The sequence below is a fragment of the Psittacula echo genome (genome assembly GCF_963264785.1).
Source record: "Psittacula echo genome assembly, chromosome: 9".
Classification (NCBI taxonomy): Eukaryota; Metazoa; Chordata; class Aves; order Psittaciformes; family Psittacidae; genus Psittacula; species Psittacula echo.
The window spans coordinates 8112003-8131703 of record NC_137745.1 but is presented as its reverse complement, the minus strand read 5'-3'; the positions used below and the strand labels follow the sequence as shown (position 1 = coordinate 8131703).

At 40.9% G+C, this 19701-nt stretch overlaps 2 protein-coding genes across 3 annotated transcripts in view; both read right to left on the bottom strand.

The window, feature by feature from the left end:
* The window catches only part of LOC308225216 (monocarboxylate transporter 2-like), a 46429-nt gene extending 39763 nt beyond the window's left edge, over positions 1-6666 (bottom strand). Inside the window, exon 1 of the mRNA XM_080625799.1 lies at positions 5459-6666. The gene's annotated coding sequence lies outside the window, so the exon portion shown is untranslated. The remainder of the gene's footprint in view (positions 1-5458) is intronic.
* Positions 6667-6810: 144 nt separating this feature from the next.
* On the bottom strand, positions 6811-18242 carry KBTBD8 (kelch repeat and BTB domain containing 8). 2 transcript variants are annotated; one of them, XM_080625797.1, is made up of 4 exons: positions 18108-18242; positions 15016-15226; positions 13215-14329; positions 6811-10502 (listed from the first exon to the last, which is right to left on the bottom strand). In XM_080625797.1, the coding sequence occupies exons 1-4, from the start codon at positions 18121-18123 to the stop codon at positions 10039-10041; spliced, it is 1806 nt and encodes a 601-aa protein (XP_080481923.1). In that variant the 5' UTR covers positions 18124-18242; the 3' UTR covers positions 6811-10038. The 2 variants fall into 2 exon arrangements, with proteins under 2 accessions (XP_080481923.1, XP_080481924.1); XM_080625798.1 differs by having other exon boundaries at positions 15016-15755; positions 18108-18215.
* Between the last annotated feature and the right edge of the window lie 1459 nt (positions 18243-19701).

The following is a 19701-nucleotide window of genomic DNA, read 5'->3' as shown; positions in this document are numbered from 1 at the left end:
TAAATGAATGGAGGCATTACAGTTCATTTGTTGTTCTCTAGTTGCATTGTGCATGTAATTTCATTTGTCAGCTCTTTGAAATGACCCCATCTCACCTCATGCTTGATAGCTTCTCTTTCCTTTACCCAGAAAGCACTAAAACGTCTACCTCTTAATTCACCTTTTACTGGAGCAGACGAAAAGCATGAGAAAATTGCCTTTGTATAGACATGGCCTGACTCAAATTCACTGGTAGGCTCTTTCCTTTTACTAACGTTTCCTTTTTTATGAAGTTATACATGTCTGGAATTCCAATTTCTCCACCCACCATTCCCTATAGGCTTCCTGCTTTACTCCTTTTACTTTTTTAGACCTACTTATTCATTGATCACATCTGGATACTCATTATCCACTATTTTTTCCTCCTGTTTAGGAAACTAGGTAAGGCCACTATCAACAACTTCAAAATAAAGAAATTTCAGGTCTCTTGCACAATCAAGGCCCTTACATCTCAATCTTGTTGATATTACCATCTTCTTAATTTATTGAACATTTTTCTTTTTGGAACCAACATATACAATCACAGTCCTCCATTCTGTAATTAAATCAACTGGGGACTATTCTTAGACTATACAATTACTTTCTACATTTGTTTTATTTGGTTGGGTGTAATTTTTTGTTGTTAAATGACAGCACCATGACAAATCAAACCCAAGTCTAATGCAGCTTCACCTGTCTATACAAGGAATCCCTTGGTTTCCCTCAACCCAAGCAAGCCACCGCACACCATACATTCATACATACATACAAATTCACTGACCACTGTTCAGTGGGATGCTGTCTCTTCGGCGGGTACCACTGGGACTCTCCTCCCCATGGCTCTCCGGTTTCTGGCTCCCCTGGCAGTGACCTGCTCAGCTTTTAAAACCATCTGCTGAACTCTTCCCCCACCCCAGATTCAGGAGAGGTCAAAGGTTGAAATCAGAGGCTGTATCCTCAGATAAAAGACCTTGCTGTAACTCACAACACCCTTTGCCACCCAACCCCTCAAGTTGTATCCAAAGGCAACTACATCCCACATTAACTAACATTCCAGGAACAGGGATGGCCATTTGCCCACCAGAGAAAACATAAATGCCAGCTCCCCATTTGCAGTGCTTGGAATGCTGGCCTCTCTCACATCTCTGTTGATATTTATAAATTACTTGCCAGATATCCTTTTTCCTTCCTCCCTCTCTTCCTTGTACATATTAACTTATTCTTTCTTCACACCACATTTCTGCAGGCTCTGCTCCCATTCTCTCCTCTGGGGGCATTTGCATACAGAGATCCCCTATCTTTGCCTATCCTGCTGTAGGAATTTTAACCTTCTGCCTGAAATTCTCTTTCATGACACCCGAGTCACCTAAAATCCTGCATCAGACTTATTTTGATCGTTCAAGAACAAACGAAGGGATTCACAAACCACAGCAACACTTATTAAGGGGTAAATTTCACCTAGGAGCAAGGGGAGGAGGATATGCAAAGTTCCTGAATTTCTTGCCAGTAACCAAGTGGATGACTGGGACAAGCGAGCAATGTCCACAATGTGAGTCCACACTTTGTGGAGGTTTAATATAACCCAATTTCAGTAGGAATGTTTCCACAAGACTTAGGTTGCAAATCCCCACTTGGGGATTTAAACCATTCCCCTGGTATGTTTGTAATCCAGACATTGCAATGCACGACTTAAGCACAAGAAATTGCAAGAATCAAGCTGACTATAGGCAGGTCAGGATAATGTTCTCATCCAATCTAGTATAAAACTCAACAGAAAGGTAAATAAACACAGAGAAAAATAATATATCCAAGCTAACTTTGCAAGTCAGCATTTACCGTAACCCACATTTCCTTGGAGCCACGTGCAGTCATCCATGCTGTTTTGTATTGCCCCAACAAAAATAGCTTCCTTGCAAGGACACAGCAAATGCTTAAACCCATGCACTAGCTTGCAGTTTACATTAAAAAGAAAGGCCGCTACCAGCACTATTGCAGCCAGCTCGATGTTCGTTTCACACAGGACACACAATGCACTCGTCAAATTTAAAAGGATTTTCTACCAGCCAATACTACCTGCATGCTGAAAAAGTCTCCAAGTGTCAAAAGACAGCAAGATAAATTCTTGGGAGAAATCCATCAAGGGCTATTAAATACAAAGATGCCACCTCTGGCATTGCAGTTGCAAATTGCTGGAGGCTGGGGAATATTGACTGCCAGCTCCATTCTTGTCTCCCCAGATATCCACTGTCAGGGAAAGAATACCAACTGAACGTACCTAGGTCTGAATTGATCTTATGGTCCAGCCCTCTTTACCTTGCTGGTCATGGCTTCTACAAGTTATTCTTTCTAAAAGCATTTCACAGCCAGAAATGTAACAAGCATATCCAGTGTGTTCTGTTTTCTGAAAGGAATATATCAATTATAGGTGCTATGAGAATTCACTGCAGAGTGTTCGAAATGCCTGTGGTCCTCAGTGCTGTCCCACTGAAGAGCATCAGTAGCTGCCTATTGAAGAGGCTGAAATCACACCAGACCTAGGATTCACAAGAGTCATTTCTTTCAACACTACAGCCTTTAGGAGCAATGTTACTGTGAACACTCAATGGCTTTGCAAAAGGTGAAATTCCTTTTAGAATTCGGTAGTTTCTACACTGCTGGTCTTTTCTTCTAAAACTGTGCTTTCCCCTTTGCTCGCAGCTACTTGAGAGTTCCCCAGGCTCTGAGATATTTTAGACATTTTGGTACTTTACCAAATCAAAACATGAATTTGCCTTTGTTAAATTAAGTTGTCCCTCCTTCCACTTCTGTGTTAATAGCAATTGCCTTCATTATAAAAGCTTTCTACTGATGGTTATTGGGCTGTGGCCATTTGTATGCACTTCAGACGTAACAGCAATTCAAACGATTGAGACTGCTTTTCAAAATCACTTTGGAATACCTTGGAAAAATCACCTCCATCAGTGGCTGAGATAGAAAAAAGCAGCAGAAACTCTTTTACTATTCCATTGACCTATGAAAAATTGAAATGTGAAGGACTAATCAGAGGGCTCTTTAATACTTGCTCTCCATATACTATTTTTGACGTAAAATGTGGTACATCTCTTATTTCTTTTAAGAAAAAACAAAATGCAAGTTCCAGAGTAAATACAATTTAAGCAATTCACTTATTGACTGTGAAAGAAGCTTAATTTGATATTCACCAAATAGTGCTGCCCCTGAACTTTCCAGAATATTTGAAGAAATCTGTTACTGAAGGAATATGAACAGGATCAAACTAGAAGGGCAAAAAGCAATTCAAAATTTAACTGCAAGTATTTTCCTGCAGCTGATGTATCACATACCAACTTGATTTCAAAATAATAAATCTCATGAAATTCAGAATTGAGTTTACAAATAATCAAAAGCTATCATTAAAAAAAGAATCAAAAGTTGGCACAAACCGAGTGTACAGTTCACACATTTTCCATTCGCACTGGACCTTGACAGCTTTTTGGAACACTAACAGCTGCAAAAAAGAGGTCATGTGCAGGTACTAAGGATACATGGGAACGCAGAGAGCATTCCTTAAAATGGACTTATTTGGTACTATTTTGGTTGATGTTTTACAGGTATGTTATCATTGCTAGTACTCAGTGACACTTGAAGATCTAAATAAGCACATACTGTCTTTTAAGAGGTCAGACTCCATACTTTAGAGATGGCAACTGAGACTGTAAGGGCACAGCCTCCTGCCCCATTAACCTGTTGTGGCTGTGGGGCCGCAGCACAAAGCAGCAGGGCTAGGAGAACCTGACACTCACTTCTATAGAATTGCATGCAGCAATGGTCCTTCCACACTGGGAAGGTCTCACCATCACTCAGGTACTATAAAGAGTAGGACACAATGCTTTACCTATTTCCCTTTTGTTCCTCTTCATGCAGATCTACATCTTCTTTACTCAAAAACTTACGACATGTTGGAAACTGCCTAGTCCTTCAAAAACAGTCAAACCCAGCCAACTCTTCAAGGGGGGATTTTTAGCCTGTTTTTCCTTGAGGAAACACACTATTTAGTTTTGTTTTGGTTTTTTTTATGTGCTTAATTACTCTCACTATCTGCTACCACATACACCTCAACTTCTGAGATGCTGTCTGGTTTAAATTACATTTTATGGAGGGCCAAAGCTTTGAAAGATGTGTAGTCTGTACATGTTTTGTGTGCAATTAGTTGGCTAGAACAGAAGGAGATCATAGACTAGTTTGGGTTGGAAGGGACCTTAACATTCATCCAGTTCCAACCCCCCTGCCACGGGCAGGGACACCTTCCACTAGACCAGGTTGCTCCAAGCCCCATCCAACCTGGCCTTGAACACTGCCAGGAATGGGGGAGCCACAGCTTCTCTGGGCACCCTGTGCAACTTCTGCAAGGGGAAACTGACAAACACAACCTTTGTTAGGGTTCAGAAAACCTGCTACAGAGAGACACATTAGAAATCAGTTAGTTTTGCTGCTCCTGAAATAATTTGTTAACCTGTAGCTCGATCACACAAACTCAGCCAAAGTTAATAAATACCTGCCTCTGACAGTGGACATTTGCATTATCATTTGTGTAAAGTACAGAAATCAGCAGTGAGGCACACGGGACCTTAACTAGATGTTAAGGAAGGGGTGAGGTTCAAACTTTGAGGCAGAGAGGGGAGTACATGTTGCACAGAGATAAGCAGATAGCAATGCCTACTGACAGCATGAGTGCCCAGCTGTGAGATATCCCCTGCACACAGCATATGTGAGTGTACTTCTTCATAGCTTTGGGGCTGTGAAAAACCAAGGCACAGATTCATGAAAGTGGAATAAACCTGGTGGATTATTTCATTTAAGTAATGCTACTTTGCCTTGGGGTGTACATGTGTGTTCCATTCCTCCAGCAAATGCTTCCAAAATAACATGTCTTGCTTCCCTAAGTATGTCTGAAAGGGAAAATCAAAATAGCCAGAAAATAGTTCCATCCCCTCCCAGGACAGAAACAATCTCCCCAAGTGCCCATATATTTCTCTCATCAAAAAAAAAACCATCAGAATTTACTGCAGTATCCAAAGAAGGGAAATCCTCTTTGATGCTTAGAGGGTATAATAATTTGCAAAACTGCTCCCTTACTTAGCCATGACCCTCAATATACCTGAATAGGTCAATTTGACCATGCAAAGTTCTCATTCATTGCATGCCAAGTATTAGAGTGATTTCATAAGAGCTACTCGGGAATTTGGAGCACTGAGGGCCAATTAGAATCATAGAATCATAGAATTCATTTATCATGTTTTTTTGCCATGAGAGCAAAAGAGAAATAGAAGAATCAAAGAACATGGTTGAACTACTCCTGTCCCAGTTTTGGCTCTGGTCCTTCTTTGTGGCCGTTACAAACCAAGAGTGCCTTCCAGATACATCTTAGAAAGTTCAAGCCTACCTCCTCTGTGCTGGCTTCATCATTTTTTCTGCTAGGTCTTCAAGAGGACACATCCCTGGTTTGTGACAGAGCAGTTGCAGATCTGGACAGGAAAGTAGGAAGGCAAGTGGTGCCTTTGCTCTACTGGCTGATTATTCCAGAGAAAAGTTCCCAGCAACAGAAGACTGCAAACAGAAAAGATATCAAGACTGTTCAGTACATGCTGTCATAGGTTGGAAGAAAGTAGCTCAACTATGAAGAACAATGCTGCAATCACATAAAATAAACCAGTGATTACACAAAGAGGCCAGGACCCATGGGTGCTGCTCTTTGGTCCAACTGGAGAGAGTGGACCATTCTGAAACAGTGACCAGGAGCATGGATCTGCTAGCACAAACTCACCCAAGGCTAGGATCATCATGCAGAAGTCTCCAGACATGTGGGTACAGCAATGCATAGCTCATGAGCAGTCTCCTGCATAGCTCAGGCAGCCAAGCCAGCCTGACTCACCGGCCGTGTGTGCAGAGCTCATCTGAAGATACACCACCACCACTAGCCTGGATGCTGAATTTCTTCCGTTGTGACCAGACTACCACGTGAACAGCCTTTAAATCACAACCAGACAAATTTACAGGCTGGGGGTGAGGGGCTGAGTGGGTGGGAGGGTGGAAATAACACCTGCAAGAACTCAATAAAAGTGGTACATTCCCAAACAAGAGAACTTCATGTTTTCCTAGCCTGCAATGACTGAGCATCATTAGACAGTCCCTGAAAGGGAACAAAGGTTCTCAAATGAAAACTATAATTTACAAGCAGATGTGCTAAGCACTGTCACTACATCAGAAGCCACATATAAGGCTGGAGCTTTGTTTAAACAGCTAGGGGAAAAGAGGCTTCTTGTTCTCAGCTCTGCAGTAGACTCCTTTGCAACCAGCATCACTGTACTCTCCACCTCCCTTTTGCCACCTCGGAAGGAACTTTCTTACTAAAGATGCTGGGGAAACTCAGTATGAAGCATTTCACGGTTTTCCAATGTGCAGCAGTATCAGACTGGAAAGCCCTACTTGACATTCCTGCTGTGATGACAGCTCCAGGCAAAGGCAAGGAGGAAGGGAAAGGGAAAGATGATGTCACCTGCGTGTAAGCAAATGAGAAGTTAGACCTGAATAGCAACAAGGAGACAGCAAAGCAGAACAAAGCAGCTTCCACCCCAAGTAACAGCCTTAAAAAGTAAAGGAAAAAATTACATAGATACATTACACACAAGTAGAGAAACAACTGAACAAGCATCAAAAAGATGTATCACTGGGTTAACTTGCAGAAGTTCATTAAAAAGCATGCACAAAATTTAACACAAAGCCAGTTGAACTCAATTGTATTTCAACAATAGGTTTATTTTAAGAAACATAACATGACATTAAGTAAAAATGCAAAATTGTGCAATTATGGCAAAATGTTTAAAAATCCACACATTTGCCCTCATAGGACTACAGTACTTCTTACTAACATACCTGAGCACTGAATGTTGGATGCCATTTCTAAACAGCCTTACGAACAGGGAGATCTTCGATTTCTTGTAGAACATACACACACTGCATGGTTGGTGCACCAGAACTGCTTTTAGTTAGTCTAAATTTTACTGATGGAATCAAGTGGAAATTACAAAATGTTGCCTTCTAAAGTAACTAAGACGTCTGGAAAAAGAGATTTACACTCACAAAGTCCTCACAATGCTAGAAATTCATTTAATAAAGGGCAAGAAATGAATGCAGAAAAAATACCAAGTGGGGGAAAATGTACAGATTACTGCTTAAATATTATCAGTACCTTTGGTGCAATTACTTTTTTCTCTTGTGCTGTGCAAGTTTACTTAAGCCTGACTCTAAAGCAAAACTTTAGCAGGAATCTGACTTTCAGCAAGACGTAGAAGCATTTAAGAATTGGCAAAATGTCACAGCTACATTACTGTCTCAACAAACTCCTCATGCAAAAAGTTTAGTATATTCTACTCCCACAGCAAGTTCCAGGATTTAACTTTTAAACACATAACAGACTTGGATCACACCCTCAGTTTGAATGGTTAAACAGAATGGAGATCTTCGTACTTTAGTGCAGATAAAACAAAATGAACAAACCTACTGTAGAATTAACCACAGCATATTGTACTTCTATACATCACATGACCAGTCAACTGCTAACTCAATTCTATTTCATAGTTTCAAGTAATATATTGAAATTTGTTCTACTAAATAAATATAGATTGTCAAAAAGCAGCAAGAAGTCTTGTAAATATTCAACCAAGCTTAAGAAAACCCAAAACAACAAAAAAACCAAAACCAACCAAAAAAAAAAAAAAAATAAAAAGAGAGAAAGAAAGGTACATAACACTTTGCAAAGAAATGGTTTTACACACAAATGCAACACTGTTAGGGAGGGTGCTTCAGAAAGCTTGCAGCTAGAGGCCTACAACAGAGCAAAGAGCTAGCCAAGGACTAAGGGTAATTGCAAAAACGAAATCAGTTGCCCTTTAAAAAAACACGAACACTCTTATTCTTGGCTATGGATACACAGAAAACAGTATCCAGAGGAAAACTAAACAGAAAAACAATACACCTCAACACTGCTGGAAAATGCAGTCTTAGCAAGAAGTGTCAATTCAGGCGCTCACGTTCAAAAGCAGCGGCTTGGTGAGTCTCTGGAAGATGAGGTATGTAATGCAAAGAGGCTTTTTCTTTTTTTCTCCTTTTCATTTCACAGTTTTTGCGTTTGTTTTTGCCTTTTAAACACTTTGTGCAAGAATTAAGAATTAGAACCAGGCATGTATTGTTGTGGATGAGAAAGATCCCATTTGGGAACAGTAATGCCACGTTGTAAACAAACATTATCAAAATCCTCAGCCATGCCAGGGGGGATAAATAACGAGCTAAATATTTGGCTTACTGAAATATCAGCTGTGAAGCCAGATAGTGGTAAGCATTTACAGCCAGCGGTGGCCACTGCTCTTTCAAGTTAACTGATTTCCGTAGGTCAATTGGAGAAAACAGGGAAGAGTAAGATAACATACTCACAGCTCTGCAAAAATTAGAGCTGAAACAAAGTAAACCTGGTGAGTTACAGCCGATACGAGTTTTAGGATTAATCTTTTCCCTTTTAAATCCAGTTTTCAGTTCTGAAGTAGAGGCTGAACTTTGAACTCATTTACTACTCAAAAATAAACTAAATGTTAAATACATAGAGAAAAGTGTTGCAATACACTGGATTCCTATTACGTATTTGCACCTCAGAGCATTTAAGCCACGGACACTTATTGTCAATTTTCCTTTAATACATCAGATAACGAAGACAGCTCAGTAGTGCAAATTTTCACATTATAGATCAGAATGAAAGAGGAATTATTTGAGGGCTTGACTGCAGGGAGAAAAGAACAACAACTTGTAAAGTTAAGCCACACTTTTCCAAACTACTGGAGCACATGCCAACTCTGCACATAGCACTGTACTTCAGTGGAGACAAAGTGAACACTCCACACAAAAAGAACAGAAAAATAATCACTATTATGAAGGCCATATCCTGTCACCATTCTGTGCAAGAATACCACTGCAGTAAAAATGTTATGTTAAAAAAGACAACCTGACAACAGGACAGGGCCTCACAACAGACACATTTCATGGAAACTAACAGGCTGTCTTAAACAGTAGCATAAAGCTGGCCCATTTCAGACAAACAAGTATTAAAAACGTACTAGCACCATCAACTTTTGGGTTCAAGCCCTTTATGGGATGGAAAAAAAGGTGTTAAGCAGTGTTAAAAATGCGGTTTTACAACACTACATCTATGTGGCAGAAAATAGGTGTTGGGATTCCCCTCCATCATTAAGCTCAGAAATCCACAGACAAGAAGTGGTACAGTAATGTGAACAGGATCCGTCCAGGGCAAAGGTACTCTGTGCTCCAATTCTGACTTGAGGACTTGAGTTTTCCTCCTAATTGTAGTGCACAAACATCACAAAACATCTTCGTAGACTTCAAAAATAGTACAAAAAAAAGAGAGATCATTATGAATCAGGATCTATTATTCCTCTACGTACTTTCAATCAATAAAAAACAACCAAAGAAAACCAACTTAGTGATATTGCCTCAAAATTTACCCGTATTAAAAAAAAAAAAAAAAAAAAAGGAGAGGAAAAAAAAGAAAAGTCACTTCAAAACATCTTGGACATCCTTAGCTAGTAATGCTAGATTTTCTTTCACTGTAGTGCATAGTTATCCTGGCTCTTCCACTTAATTTGCTCTTACCACAAAACCACCCCTCTAGTATGACATGATTAAGTGTTTACCAGAAAAAAAAAAAAATGCTGATAATTGCACTTTGTAACCTCCTTCTCATTTCCCAGGAAAGCATCAGTAAATATGAAACTGAACCAGTATTCCCGCCCCAGACTGCAACCTTTAAAGAGCACCCGTCCCCATAGACAAAAAACGGTCTGTTTCAGCTTACAATAAATACTGACAGGATTTCTTTGTTTTCTTTTAAGACATGTTTTCTCTAGCATCAGATCACCACTGAAATCACTAAGGCCTGTGACTGAGAACAAACAAGATTTAAATAACTTTCTGAAGACACTGCGGATACAATTTAGCAACAACACATTCAAAATGCCGGCCCAAATCCCAGAGCCTGTCTGGAGTCTCATAGACCTTTTGCCATTGGTCAGTAACCTCATCATACTGGTAGAGTGAATTCTTCCTGCTGGTTCTGAAAACATGTTCTTCAACAGTGACTTGAGTAGCTCTGACAAACAGATGGAGTTTGTTTTTGAGGAGTACGAGTTTTATATATGGATTAATGGACTGATCACAAGGGAAGTCTTTTTTTCGAGTCCACTTATTTTGTTCAATGTCATAGGCCTCTACGGTAAACATACGTTGATGGTTTCCACAGGTTCCAGCTATGTAGTAGATGGAGTCATTGTACACAGTTGCCAAGCCTTGGAGTCTAGGCACAGTCATTGGGGTCAAAAAGCCCCAGTAATCCTTCTGAGGATCATAGCAGAGAAAAAATTCCCCTGAAAAAAGAGAGGGAAAATAAAACATAACTTATGCTTCATTCCCAGACCAGTAATTCTGCAGCTACTAAGCTTTCAGATACGTTCTTCCACAGACACAGTCTACCAATTTCTAAATGCCCTGATCCCATAACAGAAACCCTAGCACCATGGCCTGTTTTCGTCCAGGTTACAAACACATGAGCAAAAACTACTTTGAGTTTCTATTCCAGCCAAAGAGGGAACATGAAATGTATCAGAAATATTTTTTACATATTTACTAGATATCTTTCCCTACTTCTAAACCATGCTTACTAATTTGGGACAAATTCTTATAAGATTCTAGGCTTGAAATGTCTGGAGTTTTTGTTTTGTTCTTTAACATCTTCACAATAGGTCATATACAGACCACGGAGTCCCTGAATTCATTGTCAAAAAGTCATTAAACCTGAGCAAACAATTGTGCCTTACACCACACACAGACTTTGAAACCACTTGTATCAGGAAGCTGGGTTACACATTTGGGTTGATCTGCTTAGAAGGATGCCAGGTGAGCATTTGCATGAAGCTACTGATTCATCATTAGTTTTGTGATGCGATTACAAAACATCTCTTCTGTTCACTGCACAGAGAAGCATCTACAGGCTGCAGATAATGGAAGTTCAGCTGACTGAAAGCTTATGCTCTGCAAACTTGATGAAAATAGATGAAGATTACTCTGCCTTTTGTAAAGCTTGGGGAAATAAAGGCCTAACATTTGCCAAATACCAGCATAATTCAAACCATATATAATTTCACATGGTTGTTTTAAGAATCTTAACCAAACCGCTGTGTAACCAAGCACCTCAAGTATACAAAGAATACAGCAATGATACAATAAAATGGATGGGGGACAGCTTAAAAGCCAAGTCTTACATATAATACATTTTTTGATTATTAATTTTTATTCCAAAGTGTAATCTCCTATGACTGATGCTCGTGTTCCTTTGGCATTTTAATACTCAATCCTTATTGACTACTTCAAACTTATGACCTTTCTCTAGAAAGGTTATTGAAAGTTAACTTTTTTATACTACTTCAGTGCAACTCAATCAAGGTTTTATCTATCACACTCAAACAGAAAAGTTGCCTATTTCCCATAACATAAATCTTTGTAATCTGCTGGTTGCACAGTGAAATACCTTGCAAGCATTGAGCTGTCATTTAAACCACTGAAGCACAGAATTAGTGCAGTTAAAATCTGTAAACAAATTATGCAGGTTATAAAATTGTTTACTTTTTTTAGCAGTTCTAACAAACTCTAACAAGTTAAATCATAGACGGGTTTGGGTTGGAAGGGACTTTAAAGTTCATCCTGTTCCAACCCCCCTGCCACGGGCAGGACACCTTCCACTAGAGCAGGTTGCTTCAAGCCCCGTCCAACCTGGCCTTGAACACTGCCGGGGATGGGGCAGCCACAGCTTCTCTGGGCAACCTCTGCCAGTGCCTCACCATCCTCACTGAAAAGCAGTTCTTCTTTTTCTCTCATCTAAATCTACTCTCTTTCGTTTTAAAGCCATTACCACTTGTCCTGTCACTATGTTAAGTATTAAAGTATTACATTAAATATTCTTCTGTGTTCTTTTAACCGTCTAAAGATGTCTGACTCAACAGGACAGACAGAGATAGCTTGCCAGTGTAACACAATTATTTAAAGCCACAACCAACAAGAGTCAAACCTGATACAGAAACTACAAAAGTCTCTGGCAGTCATGTGGAAGCCCAACCTTACCAAGCAGCAGAGAAGCAAAGTCAAGACATCCACTTGAGTTCTTCCAGTACATAACAATGACTTTACAGTATTCTCTATCCTATTTCTTCTGGTCCAGCTTTGTATGGAGAGCAACCCAAAGAGGGTGTTGATGTGAACCTAAGACTCCAACTTCTGCAGGTGTTTTCAGAGGTGGCCTTTAGCAAAACATAACCAAGACACCCTCTCTTCTTTCGTTCCACTTCTTGGGACTCTTACTACAGCCCCACAGACCAGTCTCTGCACTTTTATGTGCAGACTGCTATATGGCTCAAAATACAAATAGGTATTTTATAGAAGAATGAAGAAAAAATTATTTTATCCATTCTGATAATGATCCTGTTTATTAATTTAATAATATCTAATACACCAATAAGTCTGATTATTTACTTGAAGAAAGGATGTAAAGGCACTATATAATTACTGACCAAAGAAACAGAGCTAATTAGAAAGAGAGAAATCATCTTTCCTAGTTTCCAGGTTGACTTCAAATAGCAGGGTAGGGGATGAAATGAAGGCTTTCAGTGGTCACCAACAATACAGACATCAGGAATTTTCACAGGTTTAGCTAAATAAAATGAAACCTGCTTTTTCAGAGGACAATATCTCTTCTTCAACATTAGCGCATTTCAACCAGATGAAGATTTAATAAAAAATTTCGACAGTAAAATTTAATACTATACTGTTGACTTAGAACCACCAAAATTGCCATTTGTGCAACACTCAATGCTACAGTTCAGCGGCACATTCCCAGGGCACGAGAACTCAAGCAGCAACCTCACTCTTCCTTACCCACTGCTTTTCCTAGCTTTCCTTCCACCTTGTTGTTCCAGGTGTACTCTAAATGTCCAGGAAATTTAGGTTTTTCAAGGCGCTTAAGGGAGCATAGTCAGATCGAACAATTCCCACTTCCAACAAAACACCATGTAGTCAAACCACCTTACCCTGTAAAACATAGATGTTATCCTTATATTCCACAGCACTATGAAACTCCATTGCTACTGGCATTGGACAGACAGCTGTCCAACAGTTCTCTCGGCTGTCGTAACACTCCACAGACTTGAGTGAGTTACGTCCATCTCCTTCATAAACACGACCACCTATTGCATACAGTTTACCACAGCAATGAACCAGTTTGCAGCCTATTCTGGCTCGCAGCAAAGGAGCTTTCGGAATCCACCTATTGCCAGAGTGATCATACATCCAAAAATCACTCTCTGCTCTGTGGTCAATGGAGACCTCGCTGCTGCTTGGTCTGTAACCACCCGCAATATAAATATCATTATCAGGAGATACAAGAATTCCAACCTCCCTCAAGTCATTTGGTGGCTTGCATAGTTTAAACACTCTCCCTGTGACCGAATCTAAACAAGGCACTGTTTGCTTCTTTCCTGAGTGTTTGTGGGCAGCATCAAAGCATATGATCATTTCAGAAGCGGTCATTCCAAGCCGTTGTGTATAGCCATTGGCACTATGTTGTCCCTTTTGTACACAGCTTTTGGCCATAGCCTGTGCAAACACGGGAGGGATTTTCTCTAAAAATGTCTCGTCCAACAGAGGCATACGGATGCATTTGGCAAATATTTCCGGAAGGTGCACTTCTCTCTTATTTTGTTCATGCTCAAACCACCTTATAATGCTGTCATAAACATGTTCTTCTTTGTCTACATTTAAGTCGTCACTGTCGAGTATACTTATCAGTTGGTCTTTTCTCAAGTGAAGAAACTCTTGCTCTTTGGTGACACTCAGAAACTTTTTACGAATGTAGTCTTGTGATCTGTCTTTCAGTTCCTGATGACCATAGTGATCAGCAAAGATAAACACCCCAATGGAGTTCTGTGGGTCCAAATGACTGATCATATATTTAGCACACTGGTCTTGTATGGAAGGGATCTGGAAGATACTAGCTGCAGTGAACAAAGCTTGAACGTTGGCCTCTGTCAGCATTACTCTGGAGGTATATGCATAGTTCAATACTAAATGCATTGACTCTGCTTCAACACCAACTATACGAACTTCTTTCTGGGTACTCTCTGTAAGGCCGCTAGTGAACATAGATCTACAAAAGAGAAACATTCAGCAGTTTTATTTGTAATCACCTTCTATGTATATGTATGAGAAATTAAGTTATATTGTACAGCTAATCCCAATCAGTTTGCTCTTTCATCAGCACAAATACATTCATCACTGATGTTATACTGTTCTGTTTGGATACCTAAATTTAAGATCAGTTCTAGACTTACTGAAACAAAAGCGGCAAACTCTTAATTTCTTGCTTAATTATCTCATTAACCCCATACTAAAATTCACTCAGTTTACAAGCAAAGCTCTTGACATGCCCAAGTCTTCACATTCAACTTTCAACGTTATTTCACATGCACATTCTAGCATACTAGAATATATAACTTTAAAAGGAAACAAGGAGTTTAAATATGCTGTTCTTGTATCCAAGATACCCTCAAAACTGGATGCAATTTTGTTTGGTTGGGTTTTTTGGGGGGTTTTTTTGGTTTTTTTTTGTTAGGGTTTTTTTTGTTGTTAAATCATGTAACATTTCCTCCAGTGAAACTCTCATTTTATAAATAGACACTGCTAATTCACTGGCCTGAAGAGAACAATAACCTTTACTTAACTAGGTTCACTATATTACCAAGTTCCATGGAATATTAGTTCAGGTGTGATTTTTATTTAATGAACTTCAATTATAATTTTGCTTTTGATGACTAGAACAATGGACTATTGTACCTGAAGTAAGGACTGATTGCAGCAAGAACATTCCTATGACAGGAGAATGTTTTCCCATGATCCACCTCCACTACGATATCTGTCAGTTGTCCTTCATCATACATGGTTTTCAGCTGTTGAAGAATACTACAAGCATGGAAGGGGTCCATTCCACTGCTGACTGGGTTTGAAGAAGGAATTCCGTTCAGTGTTTGTGAAAACTTACTTGGTTCTACAAGGCAAAAATTGAAACTGTTTAACTAACAAACAAGAAATACAATACCCCAACCCTCTCCCTCCAAAGAAAAACCATGCAGGAGCAAGAATTAGCTCAAATTAATATTCCATACTTCCTCATTGTCACTATTCATCAACAGCAAGTCTAACACTTTCAAGAGTAAAGATATAAAGATTTTTTTTTTTTTTCCCCAATGTATGCATTGGTTACCATTAACCATTAAATTATATCTATTGATTCGGAAAAAACTCCAGGAACAAACTCGCCAACAAAGTTTTCAAGTTGACAAGCAGGTATTCTTTATTGCAGTGCCGGGAGACACGGGGGATACCTCCTCCTCACGTGTGTCCCTGTACTGCTACACAAGCCGTCCTTATATAGCCACTGGGCATACATACATATTCATGAGGCTACGTATGGATTACATCATTTTCCAGAAAGTTCCCCGCCTGCATACAAAATTGTGGTGGTGGTCTCTGAGGGTCTTTTACTTCTTCCAACAATCTTCATCACTTCTGGCAGCCTTTGAAGCACACGAAGTAGATGCTTATACCAGCTTAATTGGTTCGTTAACACCACAGATAACAATCCTCCTGTCTTTCTACTTATCAGTTAGCTTAGCTGCAGCCCATCCTGGACACCTGCCATTCCCAGATACTCCTTATCCTTGCGTCCTGTTCTTCTAGCCTGTTTTTCTTACATTCATTTTGTACTAAGGTCATAGGGCCTAAAACTACGTCAACTATAACAGTTTATCTTGTACAAGAATTCTCAGTATGTTCTCTAGCTGCATTGTTTTTTTTTTTCTAGGTATCATGCACCTCAGTAATTTTCCATTGCTACTGTTATAGAGCCATGAAATTTAACATTACTTAAAACTGATTCTAAAGGTTTATATATTCCATTTGTAATTTTGTGCCCCCCCCTTGTCTCACTATTAACATTAAGAAGAAAAAACTCCAAATAGTTCATACTTACTCCATATCACTGGGAAATTAAGTCAAGAATCATAAAGCTTACTGACTTATAAAACAGGAAAACCAAAGAATGTAGAAGAATAACATAAGCCTCCAACCTACATCACCATTACACAAGTCTATATGCACAAGCTTAACTTCATACTGAAACAGGAACTGGCTTCTAGCTTACACAAGTGATGGTTAATAGCGTGGACTCATGAAGAAACAGTAAATACATTGGGCAATAAACTTAAATTCACATCAGTTTGTATGGATGCTTAAATGTTTTTCTTTACAAATACAACACAACTGCCACATCAAATCGCTTGGCTATGAAGGAGCTCACATATCATTGTGAAAACATATGAAGTGGAGCATATGCTTCTAAGTAACATGTGATGTGCCTAATGAAGTAAAGCCCAAAGTGAAAATTGAGCAATACCTCAAGCACGAAAAACTGTTTCGTAATAGCAACCAAAATTTTTACGCAACAACAACAAAGGAGAGCTCAAAAGAAAAACATTAGGTGGCAAGAGCTGCAAATCAGGTAAAGCTGCTGACTGCAACAGAGAATGTTTCCAACAAATTTTGGGCAACACAAAGGGGCAAAGACGACAGGAAACAACAATGCTGATGATGAACAGGAAATTTCAATTCTAATTCGTAGTGATAAACAGCAGTTACAGTTTCTCTTACTCAGAATTAAGACACAGCTTTAAGCAGTCACAATTAAATCAGTGGGGATCTGCTGTTGGGCACACATTTCCCGTGGAGGCTTCGGGCCAAATATCATCAGTGTCTCTTCAAAGTACTGTTAGGAAAAGTCTTCAAAATACTTTCTTCCCTCCCTACTCCTCCTATACAATAGTAAATACTTCAGGTAAAATCTACAACAGGGGATTTGACTTTATCACACTAATTGAGCTCCAACATTCAAAATTCACCAATCATTAGGGAAGTGGAGAATTGGTGCTTGTTTAGAAACAGCGTCAATCACCAGCGAGCAAATTCCAAGTAAATAATACTTTGCTAGATCGGTTCCAAGGCTTCCTACCTACCACAGCTTTGATGTACACAAAGCTCTGATGTAGCTACTGTTGCAGGAGAGTTTCATTTATTTTTCTAACAGTGAAAAAGATGCAAAACAGTTCTTTTCTGACCCTGCCAGTAACTCGGGCAATGTGCACATACGAGCAAGACAGCTTCTAGTGCTAGAAGAGGTACTCATACATGTATTCTACTTAATCCTTGACACTATCCACATTTCAGCTTTCACCCCATAAAACCTTACCAGTCATTTCCATCACCTTCACTTCCCCCCTCCTGCTCAAAGCTCTATGCTCTGTCAATATTCCTCTCACTTGCAGCTCAAAATTTTAACTGTTTCTCTCAGATATCACCCCAAAACACTCTCCACATTATCAGACCGCCCTCCCTTCTCCACTCCCCACACATCCACGTTCATAGATGCCTTTCATCACGCACAACCCCTCTCGGCAGAGCTCCCCTCACACAGACCACAAGCGTTGGGGTGTCCCTCAGAAGAAACCCTCCCTCCATGCTAACAAAGCCCAGCCCTGCCGCACACCTCACGCGGCCCTGCTCTCTGTCCAATACACCAGCCCCCACCTCACACTCCTGCACACAACCCACTCAAGACACCCTCCTCTGCCATCACCTTCCCCACACCGCAGGCCCCTCATCCAAGCACCCCGGGCCTCCCCGGGCCCGTCCCCCCTCACACCCACGCCTCAGCCCAGGGACCCCAACCTCGGTTCTAACCACGGCCACCCCCCCAGTAAAGGCCTCCCCCTCTACACACTCCTCACCACACAGGCCCCCCACAGCAGCCACCCCACCCCGAGTGCCCCGTCCCACAGGCCGGTCCCCCACACGGCTGGCCCGGCTGCACCGACCTCCTAACGCTGCCATTCTCGGGGCCCCGCTCCGGCAGCGGCAGAGAGGGGCGGCCCGAGAGGAAATGTCACCCGCGCCGATCCCTCTCCGCGGCCCGCTTACTCCCGCGGAAGCCAACCCCGCTCCTAGCACCGGCCAACCTGAGGCGCGCTGATTGGCCACAACCCCCAACGCCTGACGGGAAATGTAGTGCGTGCCTCCATCCCGGCCGTGCACCGCCCCGGGCGCGCGGGGCATGCCGGGAGTTGTAGTTCCCTCCTGGCGGTCTGATTGGGTCTTGTAGTTTAAAGGAGGAGGCGGAGGGGGACATGGGGACGGGTTCTGCCCGTCTCGTAGCAACGCGCCCCAGGGCGGAGTAGCCATTTTGGGGCCTTCAGGCAGGGGCGTGCGGTCAGCCCTCAGCACTTTGCTGTGAGTCTTCTCCTCTTTAAGGCCACGCAGCAGAAATGGCCTCTCCACATAAATAAACCCATCCCGATTCCTGCTTTATCATGCCTCTCTCCCGCTCTGACTTGCAGACCCTCCCAAAGTGGAGCAGAGGCGTCACCCAGAAGCTGTGTGCCCAGCAGGCTGGGCAGAGCAGCCACCGTGGTCACTGCTGGAAAACGGGCAGAAACGGGGAAGAAGAAAATGCCTGCCATCATCCTAATAATGCAAGGATGTAGTTGGGGCAGAGCAGCATCTGGATTCAAGACCCAGAGCTGTGCAAGGCAGAATTGACCTTTAATGAAGAGCATAATGGACTGCTTGGTCTGAAAGCTCATCACGCTGGGAGTCTTTATTTTACCATTGTTCGCAACACCCAGCGCAGTGTGCTGAACCAGCCCTACACACAGAGCAGCTGAACAGCTCCAGCAAACAAGCAACCATTTTGTTGGCAATGACCTTTAATACCACAAAGCACATTTCTCTCCATCCTGGAGATCAAGGGGCTGATAGTCACCAGCTTTTCCAGTTCTCTGCAGCCACTGGCCACTGGCTTCATTCTTGGTAACTGAGTCATTATCAGAAGTTTGCTGTGGAAGTGGGTTTTTTTCCTCCTTTATGAAACGCAGTTAATGAAGAATTAACCATAATGGAAGCATGACAATGTCCAGTATGTTTTTTCTGGGTTTGATGAAAATAGATTTAATACAACTTTGCAGCTTCTAGCTGGGAAGCTCTGTTAAAAACTGCATTTAAATTATTTTATATTTACATATTTATATATTATATATTTATATATAAATATATATTTATATATTATATGTATATTTATATATTTATAAATTATTAAATATAAAAATTTAAATTTGTAAAATACATTTCCCTTTAATTCTCAGAAACAGTAACATGGGTCCATCACCAGTGCTCTGAAGTGGATGAATTTAAAGGCAAGAACAGTACCACTCGGTGTCATCCGCCTGCTGCTGACGTGGCTTTGCTTTCACTTGCAAGGCATGGCTTTTCCCCAGTTTAGCAATTATCAGTGGTGTCCAGGCTGCTGTCGATACTGATGCCACACAGCACAGGGATGACAGAGATGCTGAAGAAGGAGGTGTAAAAGAAAATAGAACTTCACGTCTGCAAATTGATGCTGCAGTTTTTCCAATT

What these genes read in the sequence shown, in the direction of transcription:
- KBTBD8 (XM_080625797.1), bottom strand. An exon ending in GCAATCAGTCCTTACTTCAG is followed by an intron (nt 14,330 to 15,015) that starts GTACAATAGTCC and finishes TCTCTTTTGTAG; the next exon opens with ATCTATGTTCACTAGCGGCC. An exon ending in TAACATCTATGTTTTACAGG is followed by an intron (nt 10,503 to 13,214) that starts GTAAGGTGGTTT and finishes CTCTTTTTTCAG; the next exon opens with GGGAATTTTTTCTCTGCTAT.